The 19,431-nt window shown below is 45.2% G+C and overlaps 1 protein-coding gene across 1 annotated transcript in view; it reads left to right on the forward strand.

Moving 5' to 3' along the window:
* Positions 1-1,531: 1,531 nt before the first annotated feature.
* The window catches only part of C3H6orf118 (chromosome 3 C6orf118 homolog), a 48,765-nt gene continuing 30,865 nt past the window's right edge, over positions 1,532-19,431 (forward strand). Inside the window, exons 1-3 of the mRNA XM_034766974.1 lie at positions 1,532-1,683; positions 10,561-11,269; positions 17,000-17,122. Of these exons, the coding sequence (XP_034622865.1) occupies positions 10,568-11,269; positions 17,000-17,122 (825 nt within the window). The 5' untranslated portion in view covers positions 1,532-1,683; positions 10,561-10,567. The remainder of the gene's footprint in view (positions 1,684-10,560; positions 11,270-16,999; positions 17,123-19,431) is intronic.

Genomic DNA, 19,431 nt, shown 5'->3' on the forward strand with positions numbered 1-19,431 from the left:
TCACAATTTTAATTCAACACTTTTGCTTGGCCCATCTTGTTTCCATGCTTTCCAAACTTCATACCTAAATCTAAACTTTCTTTTGCTAGCCACTGCACACTGCTTTTCCATTAGGGTCCTGATTCCATCTATTTTCTATTTTTTGCCTCTCTTTAATGTAACAAACTCCACCTATAGATTCTTTTCTGCTACGTAATATATTATTTCTGTACCTGGACTTTCAAATGTCTTCTAAAACTTTTTAGGGTGAAATCCTGGCCCAGTTGAGGTCAAGCAGAGTTTTGCCATTGAAATCAATGGGACCCTTAGCCTCAGCTCCTTCCCCAAACACTGCGCCTGATTCTGCAAGGTTCTGTGCATTCACCTTGGCAGGCCTGAGCCCATTCTTAATTCTTCCCTATTCATATTCTTATTTTGTAATATTTGTTGGCGGCCTGGATCTCTTTACATTCTGTTTTGTGGTGCTCCTTGTGTTCATAATTCATTGTTGTGCCTTCCAGAAGTATTCTGTAAAATAAATACCTTATAATCATGATGCCTTTTGTATTGTAGTAGTAAGATGATCAGTAACAAGTGGTACTTTTAAAGCAGTTAAATACTACTAGTGTCATTGTTTATTGATCTACTAAGAATTTGTGGCCTCCAGCACTATAGTATCTGAGTGTCTTAGATGGAAAGCTTAATAATTATATATTAATAATGTGTTAGAAGTGTGCTTGGAATGAGCCCAGCATGGAAGCACCCCTTCACAAATCAGCAGATATTAACCTCTGTTATATGGTATGCATATAGAGTAAGCAGAAGGTGGGTGTTAAGTTTAACCATTGTGATGTCATTGTGTTGTGATATCTATCGAGAATACGTTACGCAGGAAGTATACCATGGGACTAGGGTCCTTGCTCTACTCCACACATCTGTAAATATAAACCCCCATTCTGTTACCAGCGTATCTCTGACACCATATATCATTGTGCTAAAACTGAACTTGCACTGTGCTGTCACTGAGTCATATTACATAAGAGCTTGCAATGCATCTGCCCACACAATGCCTGGCTCAAGCCAGGCCTAATAGTCCTCAATTACATGAGCACTAAGTTATTATTTATTGATTATTTATGATATGCTAGATGCTGTATCAGACTCAAAAACAAAGACAGTCTCTGATCCGAAGAGCTTAAATTATTGAGAGTGTAATTTTCAGGGATGTTCTCTGTTTGCAAATATTGAACTCTGACAGCAGGGAGAAATAGGCTTTGCACAAGGTGTTAAGTGTATTCAGTATACAAAGAAGGACAGGCTATAGCTCCTTGGGATTCAGAATAGCTCCTGGGAATGTGTCCAACTGTCCAGTGGGTTTTAACAGATCAGTATTCCAAACAAAAACAAAACAATCAGGTTGGAAATTTAAAATACCAGTCATCAATTGGCAACCGTGAGGTGAAAAAGGATTCCCACGGGGGAGGAGGTTTGGATTCCACAGGCTTGCTAGGCTCCACTGGGAAATACCTTTCCCTTCTGAGGTTCCCTTCACAGCAGTGTGTATGGTTGCTCAGCAGCCGCAGGAGCGACGGGGGTGGAATGCAGAATGTTTAGCTGGTTTCCTCGGTAACAGCACCCGGCCGAAGGGAGCAGTTATGCTGGATACACAGCGGAGCCGGTGCGAGTGGACAGCGGAGCCTTGATGTAAGTTATTGTTTTGCCACTCGGGCTCTGCTGCAATGTTTCTCTCGTGGCTGGGTTCTGTGGGAAAGTGGTTAGAGCAAATCGTTTTTAAAAAGCAACGCACGTGCCTGGGTGGGTCCTGGAGGCCGTGTGCCGGGCTGTGCGGAATGAGTGAGTTACGACGAGAAGGTGCAGTGAAAGGGCGCTACAGGAAACCAACAGTTGCCAACTTTCACGCGGTAAATAAGCACCCAGATTTTCACCATAAGCCAAAAATCAAGCTAATCCCATTTCAAAACAAGGCCAAAACAAGCCAACCCCTAAGAATCCCAACACTCTATGTGACTAGATCCCCCCAGCCAGGGCCAGATTAACTCTCCTGTGGGCCTAGGGCTATTCGATTTTATGGGGTCCCTGGGGGGTTGGAGTGCAGGACGGGGCTCAGGCCTGGGGCAGGGGATTGCGGTGCGGAAGGGGGTGCAGCTCCAGCTGGGGGGTGAGGCCAGGGATGGGACGGGGGTTGGGGTGCAGCAAGAGGTTTGGGGTGCTGGCTCTGGGTGGGAGTTTTGGTATGGGCGGGGGCTCAGGGCTGGGACACGGGGTTGGGGTGGAGGTGTGGGGTCTGGGAGGGAGTTTGGGTGCAGGAAGGGGCTCTGAGTTGGGGAAGGGAGTTGGGGTGAAGGAGGGAATGCGGGGTGCAAGCTCTGGCCAGGAGCTGCTTAGCTTGGGTGGCTCTTGGTTGGCGGCGCAGCGGGGCTAAGGCAGGATCCCCAGAGTTGCCAAATCCACAGAAACTAAGTGGAAATTGAGCTTGTTTTAGGCTGAGTTGGCTCATGCGTTGGCTAGCTTTCTGGCTTTCAGGGCTTTTACAGTAGCTTGTAGTTGATTGTTTGGCTCCCGGCCAATCAGAATGAAAGCTTGAATCAGGTGATTTTGGCTCCAGTCCAGCTATGGCGCGTGTGCGCATCTCGCTGCACATCTGACTCTGCGTGGCAGCGGTGCTGTGCGTGCATTTGTGTCCTCTTCCCTGCCCCTGAACACCCCTCGCCCACGAGGGGGGGTGGGAGGGTTCCGAGGCTTGGGGACCAGTGACCGGCCCTCAGCGTGGAAACTTGCCGTGGGCCGGATGAAAAGAAGCAGCAGGCCCCATCCGGCCTGTCGGCCTGCAGGGCCACCCCTTAGCCCAAGGCCCTGGGATGCAGCCCCCTAAAGCCCCTGCATTAATCTGACCCTGCCCCCGGCATGCAGTCTGGAACTGTGGTGGGCCCACTGTGCATCCCTGACTCTCTGTCCCCCTTGCCCCTGCTTGCTGGAAGCCAATAAAAAAAAGAAGCAACAAGCTACAGGCCAAAAACTAGCCAACAAGCAACTCTCACAAGCAGGGGAGGTTCTAGGCACCAGCAAAGCAAGCAGGTGCTTGGGGCAGCCCATTTGCAGGGGCGGCAGGGATCCAGCCTGGGAGCTGAGGACCAACAGGGGGCCCTGGGAGCTGTAGTTCCTTGGTTAGCTCCCTGCCTATAGAGCCAGCCTGGAGCAGGGAAAGAACTACATTTCCCAGCATTCCCTTGGCCGCTACCAACAAGAAAGGAAGGTGGAGGGAGTGAGGTAGCTGAAACCTCATGCTGCAGCTTGCTGTGAATGGAGAGCTCACTGCTAGAGCGGGGTGGCACTGTGAATGGGGAACAAGTGTGCCCAAGGAGTAGAAGGCTTTGGCCCAGCTATCCTCTTCTGAAGACATCCCCAGACTGGATTAGGGATACTGCTGTGACCTCACCTTGCAGCCCCCAAAGAAAGAATTGGGTGGATTAAATGGACAGTGCTCCTCTCTATCTGAAGCCTAGCAAGGGAGGTACGTGGATCCTACTAGAATTTAAAATGAAAAGTAAGGGAGGGGAGGCTCTGGACCTGGGCAGCTTTAGATACAGAACCAGGCACGTAGGAGGATTTCCAGGTCTGAGTCATGGAAGCAGAAAATGATTTTTCCTTTCCAGATTTAGCTAATATTCAGAAAGGGAATCTAGCACCTGCCCTCCAGATTTGAACACCTCAACATTCAGGAGTGCTCAAGCTCAATTCGGGCAGCTGTTACTTCATTTCTCCCAAATCAAATATACTGATCCACTGTAACTTGGTGTAGAAAAAGTAGGATAAAATTGAGCAAGAAATGCTCCCCAGTGGTTATTAGGACTGGAATGGCTATTTTCAACAGCCATTGCCATTTTTTTTTAAGTTTTATTTGTTTAAAAGGAAAATAGATATATTGCATTGACAAATTCCCCAGAGAAACAAAGTGGAACAAAAGAATAATAAAGGCACCTCAACTTTTCCTCATTTATGGAGGACAGTCTTATAATATGCTTCCAGATATCCTCCAGTCACACAAGCTGAAAATTGTTCAACTTTACTAGAGTTCTGTAACCATATGGGAACCAATCCTGTCTGTGTTCTGTGCACATCTAAAATTCCTGCTCAATGACCCACCCTGGGAGCGAGTTACCAGTGACCCAGGGCTGGGGCGGAAGGAGGGTACAGTTGGCAGGGGAGAGCCCAGGGCTGGGGCGGCAGGGGGTGCGGGTGGAAGTGGGCGAGCCCAGGGCTGGGGCGGCAGGAGGTGTGTGTGTGGGGGCACTGGTGGGGGGAAGGGGAGAGCCCAGAGCTGGGGCAGAAGGGGGTGTGGGTGAGGGGCAGCCAAACATTTTTTTGCTTGGGGCGGCAAAAAACCTAGAGCCAGCCCTGCTCACAAGCCAATTAAGCCAAAAACAAGCCCAATGTCTGCGTTTTTTTCATGGGTTTGGCCTGTCTGAAAACAAACTGTGCTTTCAGTTTCCTCAAGCCCGAGAAGCAGAGCAGGAGGGCTGCCATTCATTATTCAATACCAATCATGTGGTTGGTGCTACGTAAAGCATAACAGCAGATGCAGGGTCCCAACCTGCTCCTAGCTACGCTGTGATAAATACGGAGTAACTCCAAAGACTCCAATAATTCTGTTTACACCAGCATAAATAGGACCAGAATTGAACTCAAGCTCTCTGCCCTGTGAGCTTACAATATCAGAGCATGATCCGACCAGGCTCTGAGCAGCACTTGGGGGTTGAGAGCGCTCAGCAGCTCTCAAGAGCAGGCTGGGAACAGGCATCGGTAACCTTGTAAAAGAACTACTCGAGTTTTGCACAGGAAAGGGCCCAGGCTCTGCAGTCTGGAGCTATAATGTAGTATTGTATGATAATGTACTGTTGTAAAATGTACTATTTTAGACAAATACTGTAGAATATTATAAAACACATTCATTTTCACTGTTGCGTGTTCTTATTTAATTATAGGATGAGGTAGTAGCAAGCCCCTACATTTATGTTTCCTAACACTTCCCATTATAATGGATTCTGGGGACCTTTTCTCTAAGAAGCATTAGCACCTCCATTGTTTGACATTCGGGACAGGGAGATCCCCTCATGCTACAAAAGTGCCTTTTCTGTGTCTGGTGACAGTCTATTGAGATTTAGCTAAGGGCTTGTCCACAGGAACAATGAGTTTGTGGCAAGCTGGGGTGTCAATCTACTCTGCACTAGCCTGCTGTGGTCTGACTGTCCCTCAGCACTCTGCTGATGCACATTCACCGGTTTTTGCTGATGCGCTTTGAGCTAGTCCCATTTCAAAGAGAACTAGCTCAAAACACTCTGCCAAGCTGCTAGCACACATCAGCAGGATGCTCACAATCAGACCCCAGCAGGCGAGTACAGCGCACACTCACGCCCCTGCTTGCCATGAACAACTACAATAATTGTTCTTGTAGACAAGCTCTGAGTGTTAAAAATCACCATTTCCCTCCTCTCATGTCTCTCTTCTGGAACATTTTGGCAGATGTTTTGGCTCAAATCACTAAATATTCTGAAGAGCTCAGCCTTGTCACTCCCACAGCGGCAGCCTCCACTGCACTAGGAATACCTGTGAGCCACCAGAGCAGTAGCAGCACTGTGGGTAGGGGAATGGAGAGAGCCCGGCTGGGCTGCCTGGACAACCCCTTCTTGTTTCCTTACACCCCCAGGCCAGCACATAGCCCCAGCTTCTGGGTGGGCAAGAGAGAGAGTCAGACCAGGCTCCTCTGTTTGCCAGGAGCTGGGAATGGGCGACAGGGGATGGATCACTTGATCATTACCTGTTCTGTTCATTCCCTCTGGGGCACCTGGCTCTGGCCACTGTTGGAACACAGGATACTGGGCTAGATGGACCTTTGGTCTGACCCAGTAAGGCCGTTCTTACGTTCCCCTGTAAATCTGCCCTAGACCCTGCACATGGTCTTTAGCAGCCTATATCCTCTGGGACACAATCTGGGGCAGGAGCTCCCTGAATTCCCAAGTAGGGAGGGGCAAGGGAAATGAGCCATGCTCCCACCCACCTTTAGTACTATAGTATATTTTCTCATAGGGCCCCTACCTCATTCAGTATACAGGATAAACTCACAAGGCGGGAGCAAATTAAGTTTGCAAAGGCATTCTTAACTTAATTCTGGCATTTCCTAATCTTAACTTTTGAGTGCTTGAATTTGCAACCTTAATAACGTTCTTTAACATAGTTTGTTGTATGTAATTTCCTATATTATAACAATGCCCAGAGGTCTGATCTGGACCCCTTTGTGCTAAGTTTTGTACAAGCAAATTCAAAGACACAGTTCCTGCTCCAGAGCATTTAGAATCTAAGATCAGATTAGAATCTAAACTTGTCTCCTTATAACAAAATGCAATGGGCCAAGTTCAGATGGGATGTGTAAGTTAGATCCCCTTTCTCTAGTTTAGGTTCCCTTTAAGCTATTTATACACACTTAGGTCTAAAGGATTATAAATTGATGTAATGTGTAGACCATGGAGCCTGGAATGACATGTAAAAGGTGTAAAACAAAGTAAGGGAGGAGCTAATTAATATATATCTTTTAACTCTTTGATGTGCAAATTACAATAACACACACTACAGACAGGGCCGGTTCCAGGCACCAGCGAAGGAAGCAGGTGCTTGGGGCAGCCAACAGAAAGGGGCAGCATGTCCAGGTCTTCGGCGGCGGGTCCCTCAGTCCCTCTTTTCCTCTTTGAGCTGCTGCCAAAGAGGAAGAGAGGGAGTGAAGGACCCGCCGCCAAATTGACGCTGAAGAATGAAGTGGCGCAATTGAGCTGCTGCCAAAGTGTCGCTGATTGGCTTTTTTTTTTTCCGCCCACTTGGGGTGGCAAAAAAGCTAGCGCCAGCCCTGACTACAGACACCAGGCGAGTGGGTGTAAGTAGCTCTATGGCTGCACTGTTTAGTGTAAGGGAATCTAATTTACATTTCATGACTGAATGTGACCCTGTGAGTCTACAGGAGTCTACATAAATAAGTTTAGAAAGAGTCTAGAGGGAATCTTAAGTTGGCATATCATAAACTTTGAGGGATCTGTATGAAAGCATAGATTTGCTTCCACTTAGCCTCCCTCTAGACTTTTTTACTTACCTGTGACTCTGGTCCAACAAGTGGATTTAATTGCTATATTTAGTATAAAACTGGGTGTTAATTTAATCAAGGTGCTGGATTGGTTAAATATGCCAGGACTCATAGACTCATAGACTTTAAGGTCAGAAGGGACCATTATGATCATCTGGTCTGACCCCCTGCATGCTGCAGGCCATAAAACCGTCCCTACCCCTTCCCTGGACTCTGCTGTTGAAGTCCCCAATCCTGTTTTAGGTGACTTCAATTGGCAGAAACCCTCCTGCTAGAGATCCCTGCCCTATGCTGCGGAGGAAGGCGAAAAACCTCCAGAGGCTCAGCCAATCTGCCCTGGAGGAAAATTCCTTCCCGACCCCAAATATGGCGATCAGTAAGACCCCGAGCATATAGGCAAGAGTCTCCAGCCTGACCCCTGTCAGCCATTATACAATTTACCTACCATTTCTTGGTTTTCCTTGACTACTATGTTTTACCATTAAACCATTCCCTCCATAAATTTATCTAACTTAATCTTAAAACCAGACAGGTCCGTCGCCCCCACCGTTTCCCTCGGAAGGCCGTTCCAATATTTCACCCCTCTGACGGTCAGAAACCTTCGTCTAATTTCAAGCCTGAACCTCCCCACGGCCAGTTTATATCCATTCGTTCTCGTATCCACATTAGTACTAAGCTGGAATAATTCTTCTCCCTCCCTCGTATTAATCCCTCTAATATATTTAAAGATAGCAATCATATCCCCCCTCAGCCTTCGCTTTGTCAGACTAAACAACCCAAGCTCCTCTAGTCTCTTTTCATACGACAGGTTTTCCATTCCTCTGATCATCCTAGTGGCCCTTCTCTGCACCCGTTCCAGTTTGAGTTCATCTTTTTTAAACATGGGAGACCAGAACTGCACACAGTACTCCAAATGAGGTCTCACCAGCGCCTTGTACAACGGAAGCAGGACCTCCTTATCCCTACTAGATATACCTCGCCTAATGCATCCCAAGACAGCATTGGCTTTTTTCACCGCCACGTCGCATTGTCGACTCATAGTCATCCTGCGGTCTACTAGGACCCCTAGGTCCTTCTCCTCTTCCGTTACTTCTAACTTCTCTTTTGGTTTTAATTGTGTGAATTTAGTGATCCTGAAAAACCGAAGTTCCTTTTTTTTAAAAAATCCACAGAACAGGTGCAGCATAGGCAGCAGCAGTGAACATTTCCCCACACTGCCCTGCTATTGCACCTCAAATCTGACCCGGAGGAGATGACCTCCAGGGTTAGTTCAGTCTCCAAAGCCACAGGAGAACTGTGGGCTACCATGACTCTGCCCCACAGGGAACTAAAAAGACAACTTGTGAGCGTGCTCTGATCTCAGCCCAGCTCTATTTTCTCCATCAAGGACGGAGCGCTCCTCGGGCCCTCCCCTGACTGCACCCGGGAGTACCGCACTGTAATGGCTAGATGCTGCATTGCCTTTTTGCCTCCCTACATGCACCCATCCTACTGGTCACTCTATTGTGCTGCAGGAGAAAATAAAAGCATCTGCTACAAAGGGGTTTTGTTTTGTTTATTTAAAGAAACAAGCTGGGATTTAATTGATGAAGGATAACCCCATTAACCCTTCATTTCCATCTGTCATAGCCTCTCCCCTTCCTTAAAGCTCGCAGTGTGCTCTTTTCTCTCTCATGTGCTTTCACAACAAAATCATGACCTTATAAGAATATTCAGTTCAATCCCTCCAGCACAAGTCTGTCCAGATAACAATTAAACTGTTTTAGAATTAGAAGTGAATTAGAATTGGCATTCTAAAAAGAAAAGAAGAATATAAACCATGGAGGAGGGAGGAGGGGGAGAATTGGGTGGTTTGTCACTTTCTCATATCAATTTACTATCAAGGAAAATTGTAACTAAACCTTGGCAAATCTCCTTTTTAAAAAACGTGTCCCACACTCCGCCAGACCTAGCCCCAAACAAGGGGTGGCCACAGACAATACCGATCTGTCACGTCGTGTTATGTTAGATGGAGCAGTGATTGAACCATGTTTAAATATGATTTTCAAACTCTGTCCTACGGCCAGCAAAGATAGGGGCCAAAGTGTGACTTTCTGTCCAACTAAGCTGGTAGATTAGGTTTTGTTTTTTTGCAGGTCCTCAGCCACTGTTCTTACATAGCAAGGGCAGGGATTTATTTTAAATGATTTTTTAACTGCTCACTACAGCCACTGCACATGTGCCAGTGGGAGTGAGTTGCTGAGGAGTTGCAACAGAACCCCTGACTCTTGGAGGCTCAGCGCATACGGCTGCAAAGCCTGGTTTGTCAACAGATTTGTTGGGTAAATACCAACCTACATATAGTGACAAAAAAGCTGTGATAACTGGCTGGTGGGCATGGAGTCAAACGATGTTAGAGCTATACTCAAAAACCACGCTGAGTAGCTTAGGCTCCTACATATGCAAAATACTTCTCCTCCTCACACGTCTATCTTGGCTGCCCACACTGTATTAGACAAACTTTTTGCCGCAACTGAGTTTAAACTTAAGCACCTTAGTTACACTTGATTATTTAGCTACTGTAGACTGAATCACACACTGGGTCTAGTATTAAGGTCCTGATCCTGCAAGCTTTTATGCATACACATGCTTAACTTTAAGCACATGAGTAATCTCATTGAAATCAGGGAGACTACTCTTGTGTTTAAAGTTAATCAAAGGCATAAATAGGTGTAGGATAAGGGTTTTATGCACAGCTCTCCTACATTGCTTCCTGATGAAACTACACAGACATCCTCTGTCAGATGCTTTGCAGAAATGGCATTTTCCTGAGTGACTTCAAAGAGACCGCGACACCACAGTGATCTGATTTAAGACATAACTTTGAAACAGAACGTGAGTGACAATCAGATGTGTTACAAAAGTATTTTTTTAAAAAAGCCTCAATTCCTCCCTGCAAAAAATCAGGAAATTCCCGTCACAGTTTTCCATGTCGCTAATATTTTGGCAACTCTTGGAATTCTTTCTTATAATTTTCCACACATCACCGTGTTTGCAGTCTATCTCGCTGTAGAGTCTAATGTCATTCAAGGGTCCTACAAAAATTCCCATCACAATTTGCACCTACGGGTATGGTTGTAGGGATGAGATCAGCAATGTACTGGGCATGGAGAATGGATTCAGTCTTTTAGCCGTACAGGTGGTACTCCCAGCTCAAGATTGAGGCATGCTGAATGGGGCACATTGTGGGGAAGTCATGTTGAATTTGACACAACTGCTTCCTATGCTGTTTGGTTTGATACTTTGTGGGCTTGGCTATCTAGGGCTGAAAATCCAACCACTAATTTCACTTAAAATATTCTATTATGAAGCTAGAAGAGGTGAGGCATATGTTCAATGTTTTTCTCAATTAAAACTATACTACTTTTTGTTGTTTTCTGTGATATAATCATCAGTTTTACTATGGCGGAAAGCAAGCAAGAGAGGAGCCTGACTCATCTTTTAGATGGCTTGGAAAAGGCCCACAGAGCCGATGTTCAACTTTACACTTCAGGACACTTAAACCATAACAAGCTTTATAAGCCCCGAGAGAATGTAAAACCAGGATACTGGGACAGCGCCAAGACACCAACACGTTTCATGACAGGAAGAAAGCAACTCCCAGCTCAAAATATATGCAATGAGACAGCCAAGAAGATGAAAAATACTTTGGCTGATTTCACCCCCAGCACCACACCGGTTCCAGTGTGTGCCAAATCTGCCTCTCCTATCTACAGACACTCTCAGGCACTCCTGGCCAGTGTTGATCGCCCAGTGAATGGCCCATTAACTTCTACTCCTTTGGAAAAGCAGTTGAAAGAGCTTAAAAAGAAAATAGAGGAGGAAACTGACAGACTCAATAAACCACTTAAAAGAGAAGAGTTAGATGTGCCAGAGATGAAGGTGTTGAAGTACAAGCCAGTTAAGAACAGCCGACGTTGTGCTGCTGAAGTTGCTAAGGACGAGTACCAGTTTATACCTTCATATTTGGCTGGAGTGACTAAAACTGATCAGTTTAACAAGTTTTTACATTTTCAGAGGGATTTTATTGCCAAGCATGATCTGCTAGAGAATGACATCACCGGGAGCAAAGCATCAGAGCGGCATGAAAGGAAGTTGGCTCAGGTAAGGAAAAGCATGTCAATAATTATTACAAAAACAACACATCCTCCCCCCCACTCCCCCCCCCCAAATCCTACAAACCTTCTAAGCTGGACAGGGTAAGAAATGATCAATCTGATCAGTGCTATGAGAGAGCCCCACTCATGGTAGCCAAGGAGGTACAGTAAGAGATTCATTTAGTAGTAGTTAGAGACAGAAAAGCCTTGTTAGGTTCTCATTTGGGCACCCAACTGCAGTGCTGAGTCGCCTACCAGCTGATTAATGCTGCTGTGAGCGGGGAAATGTATTTCAGTCTGGGCATGTGAGAAAATCATTTTTACAAGGGCTTGTGTCCCTTGATCCTTTTCATGGTGTGCAGGGGTGTGTGGGGGGGTACAAATTTGTTCTAGGCCAAGGAAGAGTCATAGCCCAGGCTGACAGTGCGTCAGTATTGGTCCCACTGACCATGCATAGCATGGGGTCTTTCTCAGAAGCACAGGGTATTGGCCAATCCTGATCTTGCTCTTGAGTTCCTGCTGTTAAGTTTAAGAATACAGGCTACCAGTGATTACTAACCATGATTTGATTTGGGATGAGGCTTTGGGCTTTGCCTACTAGATGACTCCAGCTGGGCACTCTATTCCGCTTGAATCAAGAGAGAGTTTGGGAGGTGATGTAGCTTTTTGCATCCACCCTTCAATGCAAGTGGTCTCCCACTCTAAAACTGGCCTTGATTAAGGGTGTCCTGCTCGGATGTGAATCTCAGAATGGGATGAAGATGGTACTAGCAGAGCTTCTCTGGTGCACCATAGAATCCCCGCTTGCACTGCAGCATTCAAGTCACCAACACTAATCGTTGTGTATTCTTGGAACCCACCAGGTTGCAGAGGTCTCTAAGGAGGGATGCTGTTTTGCTGATGGACCACTCTATTGATGGGCCAGGGGGACTTTAGATAGCTTAGTTGTCCTTGGCCATTGATACGATGGCTCCTAATTGTTCTCTCTATCAGCTTTGTCTGCCTAGGTCACCATGGTATTCAGAAGCCGTGGGAATGATGCAGTAGGCAGGGAGATAACTAGAGAGATAAAAGTACTATGGCAGAAATAGAAATCTGTCTGACTGCAGCATACAGGGTTTTTGAAATGTTATCCTGTGGCTGTGCAAGAGGCAAAGCTCCCCCACACTAGCTATTTTATAAGAGTGCCACAGGTAGGTGATCAGCGGTATTTGCAGACAGGGAGCTGAGCTTAACAGGCCAGTGAGTAGTGATGGCTGCTCAGCAGAGAGGGAGACTGATAGTCCAGGCTTGAAAGAGGCAATAGCCCACCTCAGTGACAGCATTGGACAAACCGGATGTTGGCAATGAAATGGGTGACGAACAGCTAAAGAAAGGAGTGCTCTCACTTCCTGGATGTCTCCAACCTACTGCAGCAGCTGCACTAGGACAAAGTGTACATTTCTAGTAAGAGGGCCGAATGCTTGAGGACGGATAACCACCACCTCTGAGATACAAGCAGCCATGCTGAGAAAATTGGCTAAGAAGTTGGTTACTTCCACCTGCAATACTTATCTCTAGAGCAGTGGTTCCCAAACTGGGGTTTGTGAACCCATGGTGGTTCATGAAATATTACAGGGGATTCTCGGGGAAAAAATTCCCTAATGGTGGACAGAGCTGTCCATAGGGATCCCCAAGCCTTGGGGACTTCCAAGAGCTAAGCAGATCAAAGAAAGCATATCTATCACACTGAGGAGATATAAACTTCAAGACTCCTTATATGAAATAGAAAGGGAGGTGGATATTTTTTGCTGTTTTTAAAATTAAATAGGCTGCTAATGTTGTTTTTAAATTATTATGAAGAACAAGTTTAAGCTTTGTTGTAATGTGCGTTGTGTGCCTGGACTGCTCAAGACCCGAATGCTTGTGTAGGAGGAACTCTTTGAGTTGGCTTCTTAAATACAGTACCTTCATGCTGCTTCACATCTGATAGTCCTTGATGAAACATAGGAGCCAGAGGCGCCAGTACGGGGGGGTGACCAGGGTCACGTGCAGCCCCCTCGTCGGCACGCCCCCCGTGGGTCCCTCCCTTTTTTTTCGGCGGCCCCCACAGGCCACCCCAGGCCCTGGGTTGTGCAGGGGCTTTGCCCCCATGCCCCTTTTTTCTACTGGCATCTCTGATAGGAGCCTTGTCTTATAACAGGCTTAATCAAAATTGATACAAGCTACAAAAGTGAGATCTTGGAATAGTGTTGCTGTTTTCATAATGTAACAAAAAATACTGTAATGATAAATAATAATAAATAGTGTGTAATAAGCTTAAATAAATAGTGTGTAATAAGCATAAAACAAGTTTTATATTTCCAAGATCACTGCTTTTATAATTTATGCTGAGGTAAGGGGAAAAATCCTTGAAAATATTCATTTTTAGGAGGGGGTTCACTAGATTTGACATTTTAGTGAAAGGGGTTTGCGGGTTGTTAAAGTTTGGGAACCACTGACTTAGAGGAATATCTCTCCACTTGGTCCCAGGGTGCATCAGGGAGTACAAGAGGAGAGTAGGCAAAGGAATAAACAACTGCCTGAGAGAGACCTTCCAGGAACTGCCTGATTATAGACTTTACATTGCATTAAAGATGCCCAGAAAACCAAGAATTTATAGAGCAACAGAGGGTCCTGTGGCACCTTTGAGACTAACAGAAGTATTGGGAGCATAAGCTTTCATGGGTAAGAACCTCACTTCTTCAGATGCAAGTAACGGAAATCTCCAGAGGCAGGTATAAATCAGTGTGGAGATAACGAGGTTAGTTCAATCAGGGAGGGTGAGGTGCTCTGCTAGCAGTTGAGGTGTGAACACCAAGGAAGGAGAAACTGCTTCTGTAGTTGGATAGCCATTCACAGTCTTTGTTTAATCCTGATCTGATGGTGTCAAATTTGCAAATGAACTGGAGCTCAGCAGTTTCTCTTTGGTGTCTGGTCCTGAAGTTTTTTTGCTGTAAGATGGCTACCTTTACATCTGCTATTGTGTGGCCAGGGAGGTTGAAGTGTTCTCCTACAGGTTTTTGTATATTGCCATTCCTGATATCTGACTTGTGTCCATTTATCCTCTTGCGTAGTGACTGTCCAGTTTGGCCAATGTACATAGCAGAGGGGCATTGCTGGCATATGATGGTATATATAACATTGGTGGACGTGCAGATGAATGAGCCGGTGATGTTGTAGCTGATCTGGTTAGGTCCTGTGATGGTGTTGCTGGTGTAGATATGTGGGCAGAGTTGGCATCGAGGTTTGTTGCATGGGTTGGTTCCTGAGTTAGAGTTGTTATGGTGCGGTGCGTGGTTGCTGGTGAGAATATGCTTAAGGTTGGCGGGTGGTCTGTGGGCGAGGACTGGCCTGCCTCCCAAGGTCTGTGAAAGTGAGGGATCATTGTCCAGGATGGGTTGTAGATCACTGATGTTGCGTTGGAGAGGTTTAAGCTGAGGACTGTAGGTGATGGCCAGTGGAGTTCTGTTGGTTTCTCTTCTGGGCCTGTCTTGTAGCAGGAGGCTTCTGGGTACATGTCTGGCTCTGTTGATTTGTTTCTTTATTTCCTTGTGTGGGTATCATAGTTTTGAGAATGCTTGGTGAATGCTTATGCTCCCAATACTTCTGTTAGTCTCAAAGGTGCCACAGGACCCTCTGTTGCTTTTTACAGATTCAGACTAACACGGCTACCCCTCTGAAGAATTTATAGGCCAACCTTGCACTTACTAATTCTTCATCCAGGAGACTCAGTTATAGGCGATAATGAATCAAGAGAGACTTTTCTTCACTGGGAAGAAAATATGATCACGCTGTCAGTAGAATGAGCTAGAGAAGGTACATTGTTGTGAATCAGAATTGGAGGAGTGAGGTTTGCCACAATTTGAAATGAAGGGATTGTGTGCTGTTCATTATCATAAACGGTCTATTAGAATAAAAGAGCAGTTTAGCCTTAATAAAAAGAAACACAACTGTTTTGCTGCAAAAACATTGACATTTCTCTAAAAAAATGCAGAGAACATTTCCTCCAGGACAAGTTTGAGTCCATCATATTTTTTTGTGACTTTGTGAAAGTTGACTACAGTTAAAGCTGTTAGCCAGCAGCAATGGCAAACTCTGGCCTTTGATCGAATCTGCAAATTTTCCTTTCTGCCTCTGTTGTGAAATATGAATGTTCACAAAGAGAAACCATGCAACAGCTCATCACCTGAATAAGAACATCTCCCTGAAACAGGTATGATATTGGAGATGGACAGAGCACTAGAAAGACTAGACTAGAAGCACTATAGAGCAAATGTTGCAGTGGATGGGGATGGAGCAGATGACCTGACATAGCTCTTCCGTCTCTAATGCCTAAGATTTTGTAATCAGAAGAGATGCCTATATGAACAGTCACGACACCCTGAGTAGGGCCCTACCAAATTCACAGTCCATTTTGGTCAATTTCACAGTCATAGGATTTTAAAAATTGTAAATTTCATGATTTCAGCTATTTACATCTGAAATTTCACAGTGTTGTAATTGTAGGGGATCCTGATTCAAAAAAAAGTGTGTGTGTGGGGGATGGGGGGGGTGCAGTACTGGGTAGCTAGAGAGCAGTGACTGATGGCCGGGATCCCAGCTCTGAAGGCAGAGCTGCTGCCAGCAGCAGTGCAGAAGTAAGTACGGCATGGTATGGTGTTGCCACCCTTACTTCTACGCTGCTGTCCACAGAGCTGGGCCCTCAGTCAGCAGTCGCCACTCTCCGGCCGCCCAGTTCTGAAGGCAGCAGCGCAGAAGTAAGGGTGGCAATAACATACCAGGCCATCCTTACTTCTGTGCTGCTGCTGGCAGTGACTCTGCCTTCAGAGCTGGGATCCCAGCCAGCAGCCGCCACTCTCCATCCACCCAGCTCTGAAGGCAGCACAGAAGTAAGGGTGGCACTACTGCAACCCCCCTAAAATTGCAACCCCCCCTGCAAATCCCTTTTGGATCAGGATCCCCAATTTGAGAAATGCTAGTTTTCCCCCTTGAAATCTGTATAGTATAGGGTAAAAGCACACAAAAGACCAGATTTCACAGTCCGTGATGCATTTTTCATGGCCATGAATTTGGTAGGGCCCTAACCACGAGGTTATAAATGTTGCATACCTTGTCCAAGATTTCCTTATTTTTCTCACTCTCCATGCTAACAGTTTTCTTTAAGGAATGAGATGATGGATTCTAAGGCATCTGTTGTAAACAGGCATAGATCCGTGGACGACTGTGGCGTTACAGCAATTTATAACAGCTGAGGAATTGGCCTTAAACGTCTAAGCAATCAGGGGTAATATACTAATTGCTGCCTATAACACTCTTCCTCGAGCTTCTATTTATTTTTTCTTGGCTATTATAAACAACACTTACTTTTCATTTCCAATCTGAGCCTTTCTTCTTATTGCTGAGCAGAGTTCTCCAAATGTATTTTTCATCCTGTGAACCATGTTATGAGTGAGAGAAAATCTTTCCTTGAGTGATCTCTGCCTAATTCTTTAATCTTCCATTGCTTGGTTCTCATAATATTTAATTCCGTACGCCATCAGAAAGGGCTCCACAGATCCACAGAGGGTTGAAGGACTGTTGTTTGAGAATCGCTGCTTTAAAGTATATCCATGAGTCTCAAGCATGTGCTGTGCTGTCTGTACCTCCTAGAGCCGAGTGGGGACGACGCATCCAACACACACCTGCGTGCAGTTGTTAATTCTGATTTTTACTGCAGGAGCTCCAGAAGATCTGTGATTGTAACCGTCCCCATTTCAAACGGTTGCAGGTCTTTGGGGATGTGTTTGAAGATATTTGCAACAGCTCTTTGATATTTGGTGATATTCTGAAGGAAGTTAAGGTAAGAGATACCAGTCAGGCTTAGCACATTGTGATCTAAAGGTTCTCTAACTCCTGTTTTGTATTACCAGTGTTGTGCCCTATGCACCCTAGGGACCGTTCACAAAATGTCACTGAATCAGCTAACACTACTCTATGCAACTAGCATGTCCACCACCTCCTAGCTACTGTAAATGAAGTGACATTTATACTTTTCTTTTATTCCTCCCTGAGCTCATGGCCACACATTAAAATCAGACACACCTGTTAAGTCTTCCTGTGCTCCTGATATGCTCAAAGAATCTCCTAATTTGTATGTAATTGGACATACAGGGGTTGGATGATTTTTTTTTTTTAATGCTCTCTTCTGGCTCCTCTGCTCTATTTTGCTAAACATACAAGAGCAGAGAAGTGTTGAGAGAGAGAGAGAGCAACTGTAGAAAAAGTCAGTCCGCCTGCCTGCCCAGCAATTTGAGGTGACAAAAGCTTGCTTCCGCACCCCTCCCATCTCCAGATATCACTTTGCTAATAGAGAGAGAGTCTTCCACAGATCCATTAAGGGGATGGCAGCATTGCCCGAGCTGTGAACATGCACACAGTAGGAGGTGGGGGCTTGCATAGCCTATAAAGATAATGTTTGCTTATATTCATATAAAAATATGTTGAAATGTAAGTAGGCCCCAAAAGGCTTGACAATAGCCAAGTGAGGCTTGGTAAAATATAAGGAAAGTTAAGTAAAACAGTTCAGAAGCAAGTTGGAAATAAGTTCAGGCATAATCCCAAGTCATGTTATCTGGTTATACCGAAAGACGGACAGGGGACACCTGATATGGTTTTAATCAGTCTGCTACCTTATTATTGGATGTCTGGATGTCTGGGACTACCTGGCAGATAAAAGTGTACAGTGCAGGAAACTCCATGATCATTCAATATCTACCCAGGAGATTCCACCAGCACCCCTCCCACCCTTTTTTCCATCCAGGTCCCCCAGCCAACCTGTTGCTGGGACCTTACCATCCCCCACCCTTGAACGAGGCTGAAGGTGGACTATAAGAAAGAGGGGTCGGCATCCTGCCGTGCCAGTCATAGGAGCCCTGAATCCCCTCCCCCACTTCTGCTCCTTTAAAAAACACCTCCTTTTTAAGACCTTCACCAAGCCATTTATCTGGTCACCTTATCCCATCCCTGAACTGGACATCCGCCACAAGGAGGTGCCAGTAATTACCATCCAGTCAGGTTCCCAGACATCTCCTAATGTCTCTGTTATATCAGCCAAAAGCGGGTCTGTGCCCAAGTCTGACAGGTGAACCCCATCCTCCTGAAATAATTCTGGTGCCCCATAAACTATGCCAGAATGCAAAATTACCGACCCTTGTTCGTAGATTCATAGATTCATAGACTCTAGGACTGGAAGGGACCTTGAGAGGTCATGGAGTCCAGTCCCCTGCCCTCATGGTAGGACCAAATACTGTCTAGACCATCCCTGATAGACATTTATCTAACCTACTCTTAAATATCTCCAGAGATGGAGATTCCACAACCTCCCTAGGCAGTTTATTCCAATGTTTAACCACCCTGACAATTAGGAACTTTTTCCTAATGTCCAACCTAAACCTCCCTTGCTGCAGTTTAAGCCCATTGCTTCTTGTTCTATCCTTAGAGGCTAAGATGAACAAGTTTTCTCCCACCTCTTTATGACACCCTTTTAGATACCTGAAAACTGCTATCATGTCCCCTCTTAGTCTTCTCTTTTCCAAACTAAACAAACCCAATTCTTTCAGCCTTCCTTCATAGGTCATGTTAAATAGCCAATGAAAAAGTCAATATATATTTAATCATGGTAGCAGAAATATAGGAATGGTAAAAGGTAAATTTAATTTTAATTATTTAAGGGGTGTTATAATTTATTATAAAAAGGGTAGCCCGCTACTTTTAGCTTAGGCATGCCCATCCATCATCAGGGAACCAATCGAAAAAGGATTATACCCATTTTCTTCATTTAGGGACTAATCATCTCTGAAAATGCCTCATTTCACCTTAAAATGTAAGTATAAATGCAGCGTATGGTTATATTGTAATGCCTGTTTTCTTAACTATTTTATATTAAATAAAGTTTTTAATTTTATCACTTAATGTGCCATTCATAGTCCTCCACTAAATTAAATTATCTAGAACCACCCTGCAGGTTCAAGCCTTAAAAAATTCAGTTTGGTTTTATTCCTCGTTTTTAAACTGCGAATTGGAAATACATAAATCAAAGGTTACACTTGAAGGTTTATAGCAATTAACTAGGTCTCTTAACATAATTTGACAAAATCTTTAACCTTAATA

Source organism: Trachemys scripta, chromosome 3 (genome assembly GCF_013100865.1).
Source record: "Trachemys scripta elegans isolate TJP31775 chromosome 3, CAS_Tse_1.0, whole genome shotgun sequence".
In the NCBI taxonomy this organism is placed as follows: domain Eukaryota; kingdom Metazoa; phylum Chordata; order Testudines; family Emydidae; genus Trachemys; species Trachemys scripta.